This window comes from Plectrocnemia conspersa, unplaced genomic scaffold, assembly GCF_051122295.1.
Source record: "Plectrocnemia conspersa isolate PC_06_02 unplaced genomic scaffold, ASM5112229v1 ptg000013l, whole genome shotgun sequence".
In the NCBI taxonomy this organism is placed as follows: Eukaryota; Metazoa; Arthropoda; class Insecta; order Trichoptera; family Polycentropodidae; genus Plectrocnemia; species Plectrocnemia conspersa.
The window spans coordinates 2,064,212-2,082,716 of record NW_028277177.1 but is presented as its reverse complement, the minus strand read 5'-3'; the positions used below and the strand labels follow the sequence as shown (position 1 = coordinate 2,082,716).

Below are 18,505 nucleotides of genomic sequence, written 5' to 3'. Positions count from 1 at the left end.
ATTTGCATAGGGCTATTTAGAAATCGTTATAAATAGCCCTATAGGAATTCTGGAAGATCTATAAATAATACTGAAAACTCATATAATAACTGATTTTTATTATTTCGATAAACAATCGAATTTTATGCTGTATTTTATGGATTTTAAAATTATATTTCTTGTTACTGACTGTTTTAATATCCTAAAATATGGTTATATCAGCATACTGTGTTGCAAAATTTATTGTTTTGAATAAAAAATCAATTATATAAATATTTATTATTTTATTCCAATGTTGATGGTCCGCAAAACATTTTTTGATTTTTTTGGTGGTCCGGGGATGTAAAACGGTTAAGAAACTATGTACTAGACGATATAGCCAAAATTAGTTATAATTAAAATGTGTTGACTGGTGTTCTTTTACGTCATGGTTTCCGTCAAACTCGATTCACTGTCACTAATCTCATGTTTTTTTCTAACTTTGTTTCAAGATCATTGGACTCTGGTGTACAAGTGAACGTTATATACACAGATTTTGAAAAAGCGTCCGATAAAGTTGATCATGATTTACATGTGAAAAAATTATTTAATTCCGGGTTTTCTTAAGGTCCCATAAACCTATTCTCAAATTAATTGACCAATAGATATCAGTCCGTCAAGCATGAAAACTCATTTTCAGAACTATATAAGACTGGAGTACCTCAAGAATCCGACTTGGGTTCATTGCTGTTTTTATTTCTAATGTAAATAATATTAAATATTAATTGTGCAATAATATAAATAAGTAACACCTCAATCACACAAATTAGATAATCATATATATGATTTTTTTAAATAATGTCGCATTTTGAACAAACAGATTTACAATTTTCTCCACACCCCTTTTTCATAGGACAAAAAATATTTAGTAATATATTTTATTGAAATAAATTGGCAAGTGGTGCACTGGCCCCTGGTATAAAAATAAAGGTATCACTCAGAATCGGTCGATCAAAGACGGTATTTTGGCAAAGGCGGCTTCCATAAATTATGTCACAGATTTAGGGGAAAGGTTAGTGGAATTATGAGTGTGAAACAAACATGAGTCTGGCTCAATGACCTCTTGAGACATAGAGGGAAGGAGGGAGTTAAAAAATTCACGAAAAACGAGAGACATAATTTATTGAAGCCGATAAAGACTATGTTGTCCTAGATTTATTGTTTCAAATGAAAAACGTTTTAACGCCCCTATTTTTGAAAATATATTTTTTTTATTGTGGGGGCCCATTTATGTATTTAATTAAAGGTTTTATTAACGCCAAAACTTGGCGACACTGGTAACATTGACGTGACGTAGGCACATTCTCTTGGCGGACTCGCAACGACCGTTGCTGGCTCGTGCACTGGTCACCGTTCATATTTTAAATATTCAAACATGTGATCCTCGGATTATTTTTCCGGTGAATTAATTAAAATAATAATAGTAATGTCAAAACCGTTAATATCAGTATTGATTGTTTTCCTCTCGTTAATACAGGTGTCGAAAATTCTGTATTATTGCAGTCCCTACGCACAACTTAGATAGCTCGATTTTTATTTTAATTATTCGTCCGTGAGATTAGAAAAACCTAATCTGTGATGATTGACCGGAATTAAAATTATATCAATATATATATATATAATAAACACTTATACCGATCTGCCAGACGCGATAGAAATTGAAAAATGCTAGGATCCATATGGAATTCGAACCCAAGTATTTTAGGTATTAGTCACCGACTTTTACCACTAGTTTATTGTGGTGGGTAAAAATATACCCGTGTTGTTTTACTTAGTTTATTGACAAATACCAAACACTATAATATATATATTTAGTATAATTGCTTATTTTATTTTTTCATACAATAAAACAATAATGGGCAATCTCATTGTTTGCCAATAGTATAAATTATTTATAAATATTTTGTGTTGCGTTTTATTTTTAGAAAAATTAGCTTAATCATTTTTTTATTTGTTTAATTGTAGTCATTGTTTATTTTATAGGTTTGAAATTTCGTTATCGTCTATCGTTGATTATGCCCGAAATAACCGTCGTTTAGACTTTGCTATAATTTAAAAAATAACACAGAATACCGCGAAGTTGACGCAACTTGATTATTGACAACTGTTGTTCTGATCGTCGAAGAATGGCGCCAAAGAACGAAGATATACTCTCAAAGATAAAACAGCTCTATCGCGACAAAAATAACAAGAAGAAACTCGTACAATACGTCATTGGCCTTTCTGAAAGTGATGTATGTAAAAATGTGACATATTAAAACTTTGATACGGCAACTACTTATTATTATTAATTATCATTCAGATCAAATATCTCATCACCGCCAATTTGATATCTTCACAAGGCTCAGAATTATTAGACGCTCTGCTGCTAGGACTATCGAACAATGCCGAAGGACAGAAAAAACTTTTCACCGTACTAACATACACTTTGATTTAGAATTAATATATAGTTTTTGCTTATATTTTTTTGTATTTTCAGCTAATTCAAATGGTTTTAAAGATCATCAGAGAGCAATCAACACCAGCGACGTTGGCGAAGACTTTTCTGACTGACATTATTTTAGAATTTCCTCATCTTTCGATCGAATCTTTAGTTAAGCTGATAGAAGAATGTATTGAAACAATTTGCAAGAACAGCGATTACCATACAAGGTGCGTTTGATTGCTTCATGCGATTTTTAACTTTTAACTGGCTGGGGGTTTTGCGGGGCCTCAGGAATATATATACAGATCCCCGGATTTTTTTTTAAAATACTTTTATATCTAAACACAACAAAAAAATAATCGATAGATGTCACTATTCACGACCTAGAATATTTTGGCGCCAGGGGCGTGCCAAAAGTGTGTATATCTTAACCAATCTTCTGGTAAATGATTGGTCGAAGCTGAACAATTTACGAAACATGTCGCAAATCTAAAAACTTACAGTATTATAATTTTATTAAATTTCATTGTTACATATTCCAATAAAGCCAATATATTGGCTTTAATTGTACAAACTATAATTGGTTTTTTCATACACAGTTGGAAAGACATTCTACCCGAATGTATTCGGATTCTATCCGTACATGGAGGAAACGTCACACATTGCGATAATATAATGAGCACCTCTGAGTTTGTATCTCAATGCTTTAAAACACTGTGTCAAGCGAGATGGCCAGTTGAGATTGTGACTCCTTTGGCTGCATTATTTTTGTAAGTATTTTTGCTTATACTCTTAAATGATCAATATCTTAAATGTCCATTTGTGTTATAGAGATATGCCGTTGAATAAAGAAGAACATCTTCAAATCGTTAACAAGTTATGCTGCTATTTTGACGATTTTAATCCAGACTCGTTACCCCCTCTCATACATCAACTATTAAGGTTGTAGTTATTATAAGAGGAACGTTTACAAAGCTCTAAAAATTTTGTGCTATGGAAATATTTAATCGGCATGCAGCAACTAAACAAATGCGCATGAAAATCTTACTCTTGATTAACCATTTCATATCTAAAATAATTTTCAAAACTGATATAGTATATCCTTCTCTTTTATTAGGAAAATAATAAATATACAATAAAAACATTACTTAAAAAAACATGCTATTTATAATATAATTGATCAATAAAAATAATAATTCGATCTTTGCTGGATTGTTTTAAATTCTAAGAAATAAAATAAAATATTACTAAAGGCAAAGGAAAAAAAATTACCCAATGGGTTATTCATATGAAAAATACGCATATATGCGACCCCCCCTCCCCCGATGTAATGCTAAGCGAAATCCCACACATATGTTTGTTAAGGATATCGATCATTAAATTTGTTCTAGTTGTTTGCTATATATGTATATATATATTTTTTTGTGGTATTTACAAAAAGCAATCATTTGCATCTTAAAAGAGTGAAGTGGAAACAGTTTAATCACGACAAGCAATTTAGTATCTAAACCAAGTGAAAGTGAATAGAACTTTGTAAACATTAAATATCTTATATATTATATAATACAATTTTATACCATAAAAATAATTTTAGATTATGTCAAAACCAAAACGGAGCAACGATCTACTTCAGACTCAACGATTATTTTTATAAAAGACTCTACTCGAAGCAATTGTGCAAAGAGTCACTTTTACAAGATTCTGAAAGTCCCATAATGGACATGGATTTAATAGGTGACTGGGATAACTTTTAATCAAACCGTGAGTGTTTACGTTCATATTTTACTTTATTTTTATAGAAGAGTTTCCTGACGACCAAATCCAAAAAGCCGAAGCCACTTGTATTTATTACGCGTGTAGAGGCGGTAATGCCTTCAAGAAATTCCTGTCGACCCTTAAAGGTCTGACGCATCGTCCTTCTTCGCTTTTGCTAGCTCCGACTCTGCTGCAAATATTGTTGGCTGCTGAACATCAAAAAGAATCTTGTATTCAGGTAATTGCCAACATATTCTAATCATATTCACAATACTATAATCACTCTATCGTTTTAGATTATAAGATCGTCACTACATAGTCACTTCCTTGAAGAATTCAGAAGAAGGGATTTCGCATGGTGTAAAGATGTGCTTTCGGGCAAAATTAACATCAAAACTATCATAAATATTGTTATTGAAAACAAGTAATAAATATTTTTTGCTATTTAAAAAATCGTTCCAGATAATTTAATGTTATCGTAATTTATAGTAAAACATATTGCCATATTACTGGTGAAGGATTACTATCTCTCGCAATATCGCTGATCGCCACTGGAGGAATACTACCGACAGCGAACAAACTCCAAGAATTAGGTCCGTTGATTTTGATCAAGCTAATCAAAAACAAACCGGAGGCTGCTGGTCAGGCTTTGAAAATGATACGAGATAAACTCGGCTCCGAATCGGTCAATGTGCATCATATAGCTGGTGAATATTATTTATTTTATTACTATTATTTATTATACAGTCAATGATATTGTGAATTAGATTTTTTTATATCTTCTCTATATAGATGATTTTTAACTCGAAAAATCACTATAACTTTTAAAGTAATCAATCTTAATTTCCAAGATTTTATGTATTAGGCAAATGTTTTTAATTGATTGATCATCTTAAATATTTTTATTGAAACAGTGGCAAACAATAAATATGTATGCTCTTTAAAGTTTTTATGCAGACTCAAACCCAAACGCAGATATAGGATTTTACAACCAAGAAAGTGTTACATAACTTGACTACATCAAAACATGCGTTAAAATCTTTAAAACGTTAGTACTTCTGCATAATAGTTTTACAAATGACGCATATTTGCGTCATCGGCGCTTAACGATATATTTTACAAATGATGCATAAATAGAGCAAAGTGTGGCTTAGATGTGGATGCATTAATACAAACACAAATAAAAATATCATAATAATGAAGATTGGTCCTTTGTATATTTGTATACCCTCATGAAAGAAAGAAATTCAATGCATTTGAGATATGTACTTAGATAGAATGACGAGAAACCGACCTTAGATGGATTTTTTTTACACAAAACACGAAGAATAAATGGTAATTTGAATGAGCTTATGTATAGCCATTTGTAATGAGTTACGAGGTGCTGTAACTCAAAATTAAAATATAATAAATAAGTAGTATTTCTATTGAATTGTATCTAAAACTGCTTGTGATGTTGTATTTCTAATAATTAACTATCCATGAAAAAATAGTAACACTCGGATTATTATCACTGCACATGCCACATACGATGATGGAGTGTACCATTACAATACAAGGAATAATAGAAGACTGTGTGATGCTGCCTGAAGGAAGACACTGGTCCGATAATAAACAAATCATCGAATCCTTCAGTAACCTCATGCGATTAGATTCTCGTTTACGAGACACCCTAGTCATGATGTGCCGTAAAGGACTATTTTCACGGTAAATACACTCTTGGTATCATAACCCACTAAACTCTAATGTAAATTCCTACTACAGTGACACCGGAGTTGGCCGAATTGCCGTGTACGGATTCTTATCTCTCATTAAAACCCTGAAAGTCAACGCTGAAAGTCTAACGCAGGATTCAAGTTCTTACTCGGTATTATCGCAGATATCCTCCAACGTTCACTCAATCGGGGCAGGTCCAAGGTATATCTATAATAAATAATTATTATCCATGTTAAATATTATATAATATGTAAATATTTCAGTTTGCGTATCAATAACAGTACAGTTTGCATGGAAGTGATTTCGTTGTTAAGGAGATGTTTCAAACAGAGTGTTGAAGTTAGGGAACAGTTATATTTAGGTAAGCATATTTGTTATTATATTTAAATTCATATATTTTTAACGGTATATTTATTTGATAGGTTTGCCGATTGCCGTCCATAAAAGGCCTGAATTGCTCGAACCTGTTTTTAATATATTGTACGAACACTTAACATCCCATTATTATGTATCAGATGTCGAAGCCCTGCCACCGTTGTTGTTAGAAAAGTGTGTCGTTATTAAAGAGAATTCTGTTACTCTTCAGGTTAGTTGTAGGTTACTGAAATTTTAATCAACTAAACAAAACATAAATAAACACTAGTCATTGTCGAAAACTTTTACGGGTATATTATGTATATTTTATAACATCACATTAACACATTCATCACGGATGACTCGTATGCGAGTCTTTAAAGTTTCTTTGAAGAAACACGGATGACTCGTATACGAGTCTTTGCGTACGTTGAACTTTGAACGTAAAAAAATCGGTTAGAGCAATATTATTTTTAGATTTTGCTCACAGATGCCAATGGAAGGAAGGTAATAAAGAAAACTTTAAAATAAATTCATGAAATTCGAACATCCAGATTACAAGAAAACAAACAAAAGAAAAAATTTTGACTATTTTTATTTAAATTATTATGATAATCAGATTTTTTTTCAAATTGAAATGTCACTAATAGTAGATCATATTTGCACGTGAGACCAATTCTTATTATTTATATTATTTACTTCCATATACGATCTTGTAACGTCGATATCTCAATACTGAAGGTCCTGGATAGTGTCCTCTATGTTGCCATTTAGAAAAAATTACAAACCATTATAAAAAAACACAGATTGAGAACCACCGATTTTTTTAAATATTTAAATACCTCGGGTTATAAAGAAATATATCTGAAATTTTTGTTTTAAAATTCCTACTAGTTTAAAAGTTATGGGCATTTTTCAAAAACAATGCAATTTTTTGGAAAATGTGCAAAACTGCCCCATCACAGTAGTAATTTTAATACAATTTGTACCCGATGCGCAAGCGCTAACAACAGAAAGCCCATTTTTAATTGGAATAACACAGACAGCAGAAAGCCCATTTTTTGTCTTAACCCATTACCGCTCACCGTACACGCTTGTGTACACTTTGTGATTTGGTGTTTTCTTTCTATAATTAGTATGGAAGTAATTATTTAATTCGGAACTATATAGTAGTAGTGAACTATAAAAAAATTCAAATTGGCAATAATGCGTAAATATGTCATTGGTTTATCATCGTAATACGGATTTGAAACAAGATTATTTAGGTAAGATGTTTTTATCGTTTTTTATTATAAATAATAAAATATTTTGACTTGTTTTTTATTATTATGTATATTTATACTCTACTATAACATGAGGTAATATTAATATGACAATATTTTTCAATTACTGTGTGCTAGGTTATATTTTATTGCCCAGTACACAAGCGTGTACAATGGCCATCTGACCGTGAACCAATTGTTCAGTCATGTTTTAGAATGATAAAATATTCAAAGTGAGACCGTTGTGCAATCTCATTCAGAGAAACTCGTACCAGTGGGGAGTTTTTCATGAAAATTTGGCTGGCGATGAGTCTATGATTAAATACTTTGGCCATCATTCAGCCATACAATTCATTATTGGAAACCTGTGCAGTTTGGCTATCGGAATTGGGCTGCAACAAGTTCAGACGGCTACTGCTACGCATTTGATGTTTATTGCGACAAGTCTACAGAAGTTTTTGCTGATCCTCTCGGCGCGAGAGTCGTAAAATCTCTGCTGGCAAAGATGCCGATTGTCTCAAATGTTACAATAGGAACCAATTTTGCCAGTATAGAGCCTCTGGGAAAAGTGAAAATATGGTGCAAAGTTCAAAACCAAAAGGTGGAATTCAATGTCACAAAACTGTTCATAAATTACAACAGAGGAATGGGTGGCGTCGACCAAATGGATCAGTCTTTACCGGGTGCCTATAAAAGGAAAAAATTAGTGGTTGATAATCTTTACCTACTTACTGGATATGGCCATTTCTAATGCTTGGCGACTGCATGTTTTACTCAGCAAAACTGGACAGGTGACTTACATGGATCAATTATTGTTCAGACGGATGATTGCTCGAGGGTACATACGACGGACAAAAACAAAAAGTCATCCGACGTCATCAACAATACTTGGACTAGAGCGAAACAACATCGGTCACAAACCCAAGCGCACCGAAAAACCATTGCGTTATGTTATTTGCCACAACCGAGGTCTTTGTAAGAAAACGTTGTGTTGAGCGACCATGCTTTGGACAGTTTCACTGCTAAACCGTCCACTGTACACAGCTGTGTACACCCCTTTATTTTCTAAGTTATATGTATTTATCTAAATTTTTCTTTGCTCAGTATGTCGTAATAAATAATAAAAAAATATTTTATATGTAGTTTTATTTTGGACGTTGTTAATGGGTTAATGTATAAATTTATTTGAATCCATTTTCAACAACTTTATAACAATAATGTATTATGATAAGTTATTGCCCTATTCTGCCGATGATAAAACACGATTTTCGATAGTCATAAATGTGTTAAATTCAACAGGAACCAATCGGAAGATTACTCTTCGTCATTCAGGAATTACTCGTTTGCGAACAAGCGGCACCAGGAGGTGACGCTCCAGGCGGCTGGTCTTTGAGTGGAGCTCCTGAGCAGTTTCATGGAATTTCAGGAAAATTATACGGAATAATGCTATCGTTAACAAATCGAATGACCAAATGCACAGCTGTGAATTTCAGCATGGTAATTATTATCATTTTTAACTCTTGTTTGATCTAACGGATTAATGTAATCATCGATCTATAATATATTATTTTATACAAAAAAATGCTTTCATCTCATATTTTATTAAAGGATAACAGTATTGTACTGAACGATATCAGCGACGAATCAAAAACTAAATGTTTGACACTTCAACAAAGTCTCCTTTGCTGCGAAGCGTTAATGGCGTTCAAAATAAACGAGTGGACACCGACAAAATCTAGTCAACCGCAAAAAGTGTTGAATCTACAAAAGTTGTACAATCAATTGCTCGATTTGACGAAGAATAACAATGCCAAAACTAAGAAAGATTCAGCCGGTAAGAAGACGCAAAAGAGTCAAAAGTCGCAGAAGAATAAAGAAAACGATAATAACAGCGAAGAAATAAATCCCGCTAAAGGTAAGAGAGGCAGAAAAGCACAGACTAAGTTCTCTGACTTGGCCAAGAAGGCAAACGTGGGCTTCAAACAGCCAACTTCTGTATGGAATCTTCTAACTTTATCCAGAGCTTTAGAGCTGTTATATGGGTAATGTAGTTTTACATATTTTTTTGTAAAAGTACACCTATTACATTTTTGTTTTTAATTTCAGGGACGATGTTAAATGGAGTACTATGGATCAACTAAACCAAGTGAGAACAAAACGTGATTTTCACAAGTTGATAATAAGACTCGGCATCAGTACGATTTCTTGTCTTAAATCGAAGAGATTAACTTCTCAATTGAAGAAACAAGCTTTTGAATGTGGTCGCCATTTATATCACGGATGCATATCTAGGTATTATATATTTATAAATTTATAACATGCCATATAAACTCAATTATCATATCTTATTATTTATTAGATTAAACGAATTCATTGATTTCGACATAGAAACTTCTTTATTAACCGCCGAATGTTTCAATGAGCTAATGCAACTTATCATATTCAACTCTTCAGAAGACTTTTCCGAGTTACTAACTGTAATAGGTATTTAAAAAATTGGTCAAAATTTATAAATTAAAACATTTTTTATATCAAAGAATAATTTTTAGGCAATACTGGCACAAGTGAAAAGATTGATAATAAGATTTCAACCATAACAGGAACACTGGCCTCTCAATTGGAAGCAATCTTGGTAAATCCCTTGATTGACGATGAACCTATTGGACAAAAAATTGTGCCTATGTTATTCCAAATCATTACAACGCTGTTGACTCAATTGCCTGCCGAGAGTATAGTCTGCAAACGAGTAATTCCATCATTAGTCGGCATATCTTTCAACTTCCATTATTTAATTTAAACGTCAATTACAGTGGATCGAATGGCTGCAGAACTTAGCGTCTAAGGATTTCGAAGACTCTAAAAATCTAGGAACAAGCATCATCGCGACTATTTTAAACATCATAACAAAGTCGGCCGACTCTTGGTCTGCTTGTGAACTACTCGTTAAGAAATTGAGTATTGAAATGGGAATTAATGAAGATGAGGTATATATTTCAATTTCAATTTATCTGTGTATATACAGTAGCGTGCAAAATAACGCATCACCTTCAAAATATATGAAGAAGGAAGCCATTAGCCCATTCTCCTGGTCTCTTCTCCGTACATCGTTTCGCAATTGTTGTAGTACGCCCTTGTTATATTCTGAGTTCACAGTGATTTCCCTTGGAACGTACTCTGATCGCATTGCATTTTCATCTCAGGATCATAGCCATACACCCAACTTTCATCTCCAGTTATAATTTTGACCATGAAGTCCAGATCTGCATCAAGACGATTATTCAATTCCATCCAAACTGACACACGATTTTCCTTCTGTTCGTCAGTCAAAAGGTTGGGAACAATTTTCGCACTCACTCGTCTCATTTTCAAATTATTAGATAAAATGCTTTGCACGGACCCGTACCAGATGTTCAGTTCTTCGGTAAGCTCTCGAATATTCGAACCATTTTGAAGTCAAAAGACTGTTGCTTGTCTTCAACCGACTCATTTCTGCTTTTAAATCGCTCATACCACTTGTAAACAGTCTTCAGAGTCACCACATTATTGCCATACGCTGATTTTAACATTTCATGAACTTCTTTGGCACTTTTTTGAAACTTAATGTTAACGCGTTGTCCGAAATCCATGATGCGCGACAGACACGGTAAACACAACCTCACTCTTCCGGCTCTGGAAGCCGGCTAACAAGTCACAACTTGTTCAAACTTGACACTGACTATCTCAACGGATCAGGCTATCGGACTTAATACTTCAAATGAATTTAGCGGCAGTAGTTGCAGCTATAAAAATTCATTCACCGAACTTTTTGATCACACTTCGTATATATAATAAAATATATATAGTAGCGTGCAAAAAAAACGCATCACCTTCAAAATCATCATATTTCATATGAAACTAAAAACGTATTATAGTTTAAATTAATTTATAATTTTTTTCTAACTACTAAAAGATTTTTTGAAGCATTACACATAAAAATATAAATTTAAAAAAATTAAAAATGTATGAAATATATAAAAAAAAAAATTAGATAACATTTTTAGACACTTAAGTATAAAGCTTTGAAATTCATTACAATTTGCATTATTACTAATATTTTTTTATATATATTTTGTTGCACCCCCTTTAGCCTTCAACCCTGCTAAAATACGCGATGGCATAGAATTAATCAAGGATTCAATCAATTTATTGTCAATTTCTTCATACTACACTTTTTCGATCATTTCTTTTAGTTTTTATTCACTAGGTTTGTGCGCTCTAATTTTCTTCTTTATTATTTTTCAAAGGTTTTCAATAGGATTCAAATCGGGGCTGTTCCCGGGCCAGTCCAACGATTTAATTCGCATTTTTCCTTATAATCTTTTATTAAATAATTAGCTTTATTTTAATTTTTAATCTCATTTCTAAGACATTGATAGAATTAGTTTAAAAAAATATATAAGTAATTATTTTAAAAATATATAAGTAACTCTTCCATCGAAAGGATCAAAAAAAATTTCAAGATGATTTTGTAATCCGCCGTCTTTACCATTCCGTTGATCAAGTGTATACGTCCCACTCCGAAACACAAAAAGCATCCCCATATCATTTGGCTTCCCGGATTTCGCACAGTTGGCTGGATACAATAAGCGTTCCATCTGATCGGAATAAATTTGTTTTGCTATCATCGGAGAATATCACCCTTCTCCAATCGATAGAAGTTAAATTTTTATGCCGGTTGGCCCATTCCATGCGTTTCTGTCGTATTTTTTGGGTCAATAATGCTTTTTAGCAGGTATACAGCCGAAGAAACCTTTATCCCTGAAACGCCTATGAGTTGTGTTCACGCTTATTTGTTTGTTTTTTGTATCATTTAACTCGCTGGTAATATCTACTGCTGTTTTACGCCAAACGCATAAACAGATTTGACGTATCAGCCATGTATCTTCACCAAATGAGGTGATTTATCTACGCCCACTACCCTTAACTCGATTTGTTGAACCTGTTTCGATGTTTTTTTTTAAGTCTTCAAACTATTCGTTGGCTACAACCAACTGACTGAAAAATTTGTCTTGTCGAAAACCCCATTGCCGAATACACAATGATATTGGCTTTTTGATTTTCATTTAATTGCGAGCGATTCGGCATTATAACTTTTAAAAATATTTTCTCCACGAAAGCTGTCAGTCAACTGATTAGAAAACAATAGACTTACCCCTAATTGAACACAAAAAATCCGAGAATTCCAGCAAGCGATGACGGAAATATCTTATTTTTTTACGATTTCAAAAAATGATGCATTTATTATATTTTAGGAAACTGAGAAGGCAGAAGAAACTAGCATGACTGACTTTGCCATTATTAACTCGTCGTCTTCTTCGGCTGCTTATTTAGCTGTGTGTACACATTTAAACACAGAATTCTCGGCCATAGAGACCATAATCGGTCGACTACGCGCCGATCTTGCCTATCTTCAATTCAGAAAACCAGAGCAGGCCATTACAGGTATTTAAAAATTAATTGAAATTATTAGATATTATATAAAATATTTTTTGTATTATATAGCAATAGCTACAATTAAAAACCGAGAAAGAGCAGTTTGTTCTGAACTTTGCCGAGCTGCGACTGTGGTCAGACAGTTGGCGATTATCGTATGTCCGGCTGGACCGTGCTGCGATTCGATCATTAGAGTGGCTTCTAGACTTCATGCCATACTTTCTACGATCACATCTCATTTTATTTCTCGTGATCAACGTTCGATACACGGAGCTAGATTCGATAAGCTGGTGAAGCTGTCCGGTAAGACTATGTCGCAAGCGATCGACGCACTGGTTTCTCATGTCGAGAAAGTTCGAGAGGGTAATCCGTCAAAAGGTACAAAAGGACAGGCTAGGGTGATCAAAGATACAAAGAATATTCCGAGATTGATTTATAATTGCGAGTTGTTTTATAAGAGGATACATCTGTTGAGTGCTAAAACAAAGGTTAGCAAAAATTTATATAATTGAGGTACATATCAGTGGCGGTCAGTGAAATACTTTCCCTCTCGATCGCTCGCGTGTTAGTAACTAGTGAAAGAGATAGGCACGCATGCATGCCTCCCCATCTCTTTCACTCTAGTTACTAGCATGCAAGCGATCGAGAGGGAAAGTATTTCACCGACCGTCACTGGTACATATATACATTATTTATATATTATTGTGTTTTAGATGGATTTAGTGTCATATTTATCGAAAGGGAATGCAAGGGACTTCAGAATCAAGGCATCTCTGGTTAAAGAAGCTTTGAAAAATAAAGATTCAGGACGTAACGATTTGACTGATAATGAAATGGACATCAGCAATGACAACGAAGAAGATAAAAATTCAGTTGAAGAGCAAGCCGATGTCGAAATGAACGAAGAAGCTTCAGAACAAGAAGGTTGCTCTCTTTAGTATATTTATATATTTTGCTTATTCATTTTGTATACATTTTCAGATGACGAAGGATCTGAGGAAAACGATGACTAAAATTAAAAATGGACATTATATTTCGGGATTCTTAGGGATTCCTAAATGAAATTTTTTTTATATTCAGAAAAAAATATGTATTTCAGCATAAAATTTAAAAATTACAAATAAAATTATAATCAATATATAGTTATATATAATAATAATTAAAAAATAGTCATAATAATAAAAAGTACCATTCTGTATTGTTCTTATAAATAAATACAATATGTTATAATTATTATTTTCAATGAAACTCTCATCTCATAAATACAAAATAAAATATATATATATTATAATATTTCAATCGGGTTCTCATTTCACTGTTTGTATGGCGTGTTTCATGCATTCGCATTACAAAGAATCGTTATTGCCGAGCGAATGTTCAACGGGACCAAATCGCCTTTTTTATCCAATGGAAGCAAATTCACATTTTTTTCCAATGCACGCGATTGTATACAATGCCTAGCGATATATTATTATCATTACACGTTTTTATATATATTCACTATATATATATATTAATATTTTTAATATGTGAACTCTTTTAATTCATCATTTTCATATAATCAATATATTTTTCATTTCACATTTTCGTAAAATTTGGCCCATTTCCACAATATTACATTTGGCCTTTGACCATGGTACAAAATATTAAATATCGCAAAAAGGAGGGTTTTGATAAGATATATAAATTTAATTTACTACCATAAGTAAGTCGATGATGAACACAGTAAAATATCGATCCTAATGCTTTTCAAAATTAAAATGTCATCTTTTCATCAACACAACGAAGGCAGCGTAAGTCGAAAAAATCTCACCGCGTCATTAAAATGTGCATTTATGTCTATTTTTTCAACATTGAACCGACCGCTATCGCTTCTATTAGCCGAGAAGTCGAAAGAATTTACAACAGTTTACGAGCGAGTCGGCTAATAAAAGCTCTGCGCCGTTTATACATCATATCAATATATTGTGCAACTCTTACACTTGTCTTCAAGCACCTCCGTATTAAAAAAATACAATAGTAAGCCCAAAATACGTTCCCATTAAATCTATATGTGCACGCGTACACTTGCGTGTGCACATACACACCACATCGAAAGCACTTAACCGCACGTACACAATTTAGAATATAAAAAGGCCTCACTAATAAAAAAATAAAAAGACCTCAAAGAACATAAAAGCATTTTACAATACAAAAAAAATAATACATAATACTAAAACATTCTCGAAGGTCTTCTTCTACACATTGACACGAATGCAAATGTCATCTCAAGTTAACAAAAATGTACAGTTAAAAACGGTTCCGATCAATATAACTATCGCTATTTTAGTACTATAAGTTTTAAAATTTATATATGGAAATTTACATGTAGTATATATCGTTAAATATCACCAGTAATAAGAAGATTATGTGTAAGTTGTTAAATATATATAAAATAACGTACGGATGGAACTTATTAATACGTATTCCCTAACATGCAAGATTTCGAGGTCTATGATGTGAAACTTTAATGAATACAATTGATACGAAACTCCCCCGTCACTCCTATAACATGAATATGCATCCTGCTATACAAAATAATCAACGATAAATAGTCCAATTGTGTAATAATGATACTCCGCGACGTCCCTAGCTCTCTATCCCTCAATCTTTTATCTATCGCACCAATACTCCTTATATTATTATTATAAACAAGCAACAACAAATCACATCACTTTAGCGACAAGCATAAATTGCGCGTATGCCGTTCAGACATTCAGCCAGCTTTTGCAGAATTGAACGTGTATGTGTGTGTGTGTGTGTGTTTTCTTTATCTTTGTGTCCAGGTTTTTAAAATGTATTTATATATATATTTTAATATATACGTACGTCTACTATAATAATATAATTTTAAAACGCAATTTCTTCAAATTCAACAAAATGTAAGCGAGATGGCAGTGTAGGATGTTTCCTCAGAACCTGAAAGTATTAAATTAAAAAAATATTTTTTTATTACAATATCCATATATTATAGATCTCTACCTCTATGCTAGTTCTGCGAGAGGTTGTTGCTGCTGCTTTTTCTTTTCTTTCTTCTTCTTGAGGAAAGATGGTGTTCGAAGACCCTTCTTCTTCTTTTTGTCCTTTTTGGGAGACTCTTCCAAAGACATATCCTTAGAAGGTGAACCCTGTTCAATCAAAATAATTAGTAAACAATTAAATAACCGTCTACTCGATTCAAATAATACCTCTTTGCTACTGTGCGAGAACGTGCTAACTTGGGCATCAGAATGATCACCGTTCACTGTATTATCACCTGCAAAATAAAAACAATTGACAAAAATTCCAACTTAATAAGATCAATTAATTCGATTAGTGTGTTAGAAACTTATCCCTACGACATATATACAAATTATCCACATACCTGTTCGTCCCGAGGACAAATTAAAGTGCTTTCTCCTGAACATACCCAGTGCTTTTATTTTAAGAGTTGCATGCAAAAATAAGTGTCATCGTGAATTTAAACAAAAATATTAAAACACAAATCCATCTTCAACCATCTTTAGTAATTCAAGAACAAATACAATAAATGAAACGGTATATAAAAAAATATTTACAATCAATGAAACCGCAACTGTCAAACGTCGTCTACATCAAAACTATCAGACATCCTAAATTGCGATACAATTTTATAAAGCATTGTATCTTCATAAGGTGGCCAAGAGAAGTTTAAAGAGTGCTTCTGAGACTTTCCATTCTTACAGGTATATATTTTTTTATAAGCTAAACCGTCATTGCAACGTAAGCTAAATTCACTATAAAATGCATTATCCGAATGTAATATATGCTTCAAATCATTAAAATAACAATCTATACGATCAGATATCAACTCAACCTTATAATCGCTTCTTAACACTTTCATCCCAGTATGATAAACATCTAAAGATTGTTTTATTTCAAAGACTTTATTTTTATTACTTAAATTCTTTTTCGCCTTTCTTTGGGTCTTATTAACCTTCTTAGCATTATTAAATTTGAACCAATATTTTTCTCCACCCGACTGACTATCGTATGCCATTGATGACACTTCATCGTCATTATAAAAAAATGATCTTTTCTTTTTTTTACTAGAATTAACCACATTATTAATAGAATCGGACTTATCTTCAATGAAAGCGTTATTTAGATCATCGTAAAATTCTTCATTAAATAAATCAGTCACATTATCGTTATCATCGACTGTATTATCTGATTCACCGTTCATCCTTATACTTGAAACTGCTTCAGCAAGTCTATCGATCAAATTAATAAACCTCATTTTAATTTTGTCTATATCTTTTTGCAAATCCGAGGATAAATCACTGAAAAATTCTTGTATTTCAAACCCGATCGTTCGTCTTTTCTTTTTTTTATTAGAATTAGCCATATTATTATTAGAATCGGATGTATCGTCAATAAAAGCGTTATTTAAATCATCGCAAAACTCTTCATTAAATGAATCAGCTACATCACTCGCAATCTTATCATCAACGACTATATTTTCCGATTCAATCCTTATATTCGAAACTGTTTCAGCGAGTCTATCAATCAAATTAATAAACCTCGTTTTAATTATGTCTATATCTTTTTGTAAATCCGAAGATAAATCGCTGAAAAATTCTTGTATTTCAAACCCAATCGTTGAATTACAATCGATGATTTTGGACAAATTCTGCAACTTATTATTTACAAAACACGAACCCATATTATCAATCAGAGCTTTAAACTCACATAGCAGCTCTTCATCGTCGACCACATTGTCGAACATAATCAGCAAAGCTAATAATTGCACAGTCGCCATCTTATCGTTCATTTGACAAATTCTCTCCAACACAATCAAAATTAAACATTTCATAGTCTCTTCAGAGTTAGATAAGAGACCGTTTTGCACATCATCTTCAGCCAATTTTTTCAACTTAATGTTTAACGATTCAACCGATGCAGATATATTTTCCATGTTCTGTTGAAGATATTTAAAAGAATCAAAAATTATACGATCAGTCGTCGTTTTAATAGTCTCAAGATCCAAATCAAAATCTAACATATTCTCATCGCAAGCGTTCACGACCTCATTTTCTTCATGGATCGATTCTAAAATATCTACCTTCGAACATTTGGACAATTTAAAAGTGGAATCCAATAATGAATTAGAGGGATTATAATATAACGAAATGGGTACGAGATAATTTCTAAAATCCTTTTTGCACAATTCTGTCAACGAAGGACTGAAACATACATCATCTTCCGGTTGTATTTTATCACTACTCAAATTCAACTCTTCTTTGTAAGTACTAATATCATCTAGTAGCGTTACGAAAGTTGCGGTTTCTTTTTTAGGTAAATTTGAGCGATGCAATTTTACAGCGGGTAATAATGGACGACTGAAATTGACTTCAGTGATGACATATCTGATGACATCATAATAATTGTCGTTACAATAGTCAAGGTGACAAACACAAATAGGAACATTATTCGTTTGCGGTAC

At 32.6% G+C, this 18,505-nt stretch overlaps 2 protein-coding genes across 6 annotated transcripts in view; one reads left to right on the top strand and one right to left on the bottom strand.

Moving 5' to 3' along the window:
- Window positions 1–1,485: 1,485 nt before the first annotated feature.
- Window positions 1,486–14,116, top strand: FANCI (Fanconi anemia complementation group I). The gene is made up of 23 exons (XM_088202255.1): window positions 1,486–2,252; window positions 2,321–2,431; window positions 2,498–2,670; window positions 3,043–3,213; window positions 3,275–3,385; window positions 4,038–4,177; window positions 4,243–4,436; window positions 4,495–4,622; window positions 4,688–4,905; window positions 5,692–5,905; window positions 5,963–6,115; window positions 6,178–6,275; window positions 6,337–6,500; window positions 8,830–9,027; window positions 9,139–9,572; window positions 9,637–9,822; window positions 9,890–10,014; window positions 10,080–10,276; window positions 10,341–10,514; window positions 12,822–13,011; window positions 13,072–13,490; window positions 13,716–13,926; window positions 13,984–14,116. Exons 1-23 carry the CDS (start codon window positions 2,145–2,147, stop codon window positions 14,013–14,015), a joined length of 4,149 nt encoding a protein of 1,382 aa, XP_088058381.1. The 5' UTR covers window positions 1,486–2,144; the 3' UTR covers window positions 14,016–14,116.
- A 469-nt stretch (window positions 14,117–14,585) lies between these two features.
- The window catches only part of hts (adducin 1-like protein hts), a 32,674-nt gene continuing 28,754 nt past the window's right edge, over window positions 14,586–18,505 (bottom strand). For all 5 annotated transcript variants that reach the window (XM_088202257.1, XM_088202260.1, XM_088202256.1 and 2 more), the window contains 3 exons: window positions 16,230–16,297; window positions 16,024–16,169; window positions 14,586–15,960 (listed from right to left, as the gene is read on the bottom strand). In XM_088202257.1, coding sequence (XP_088058383.1) covers window positions 16,026–16,169; window positions 16,230–16,297 — 212 coding nt within the window. In that variant the 3' untranslated portion in view covers window positions 14,586–15,960; window positions 16,024–16,025. The remainder of the gene's footprint in view (window positions 15,961–16,023; window positions 16,170–16,229; window positions 16,298–18,505) is intronic.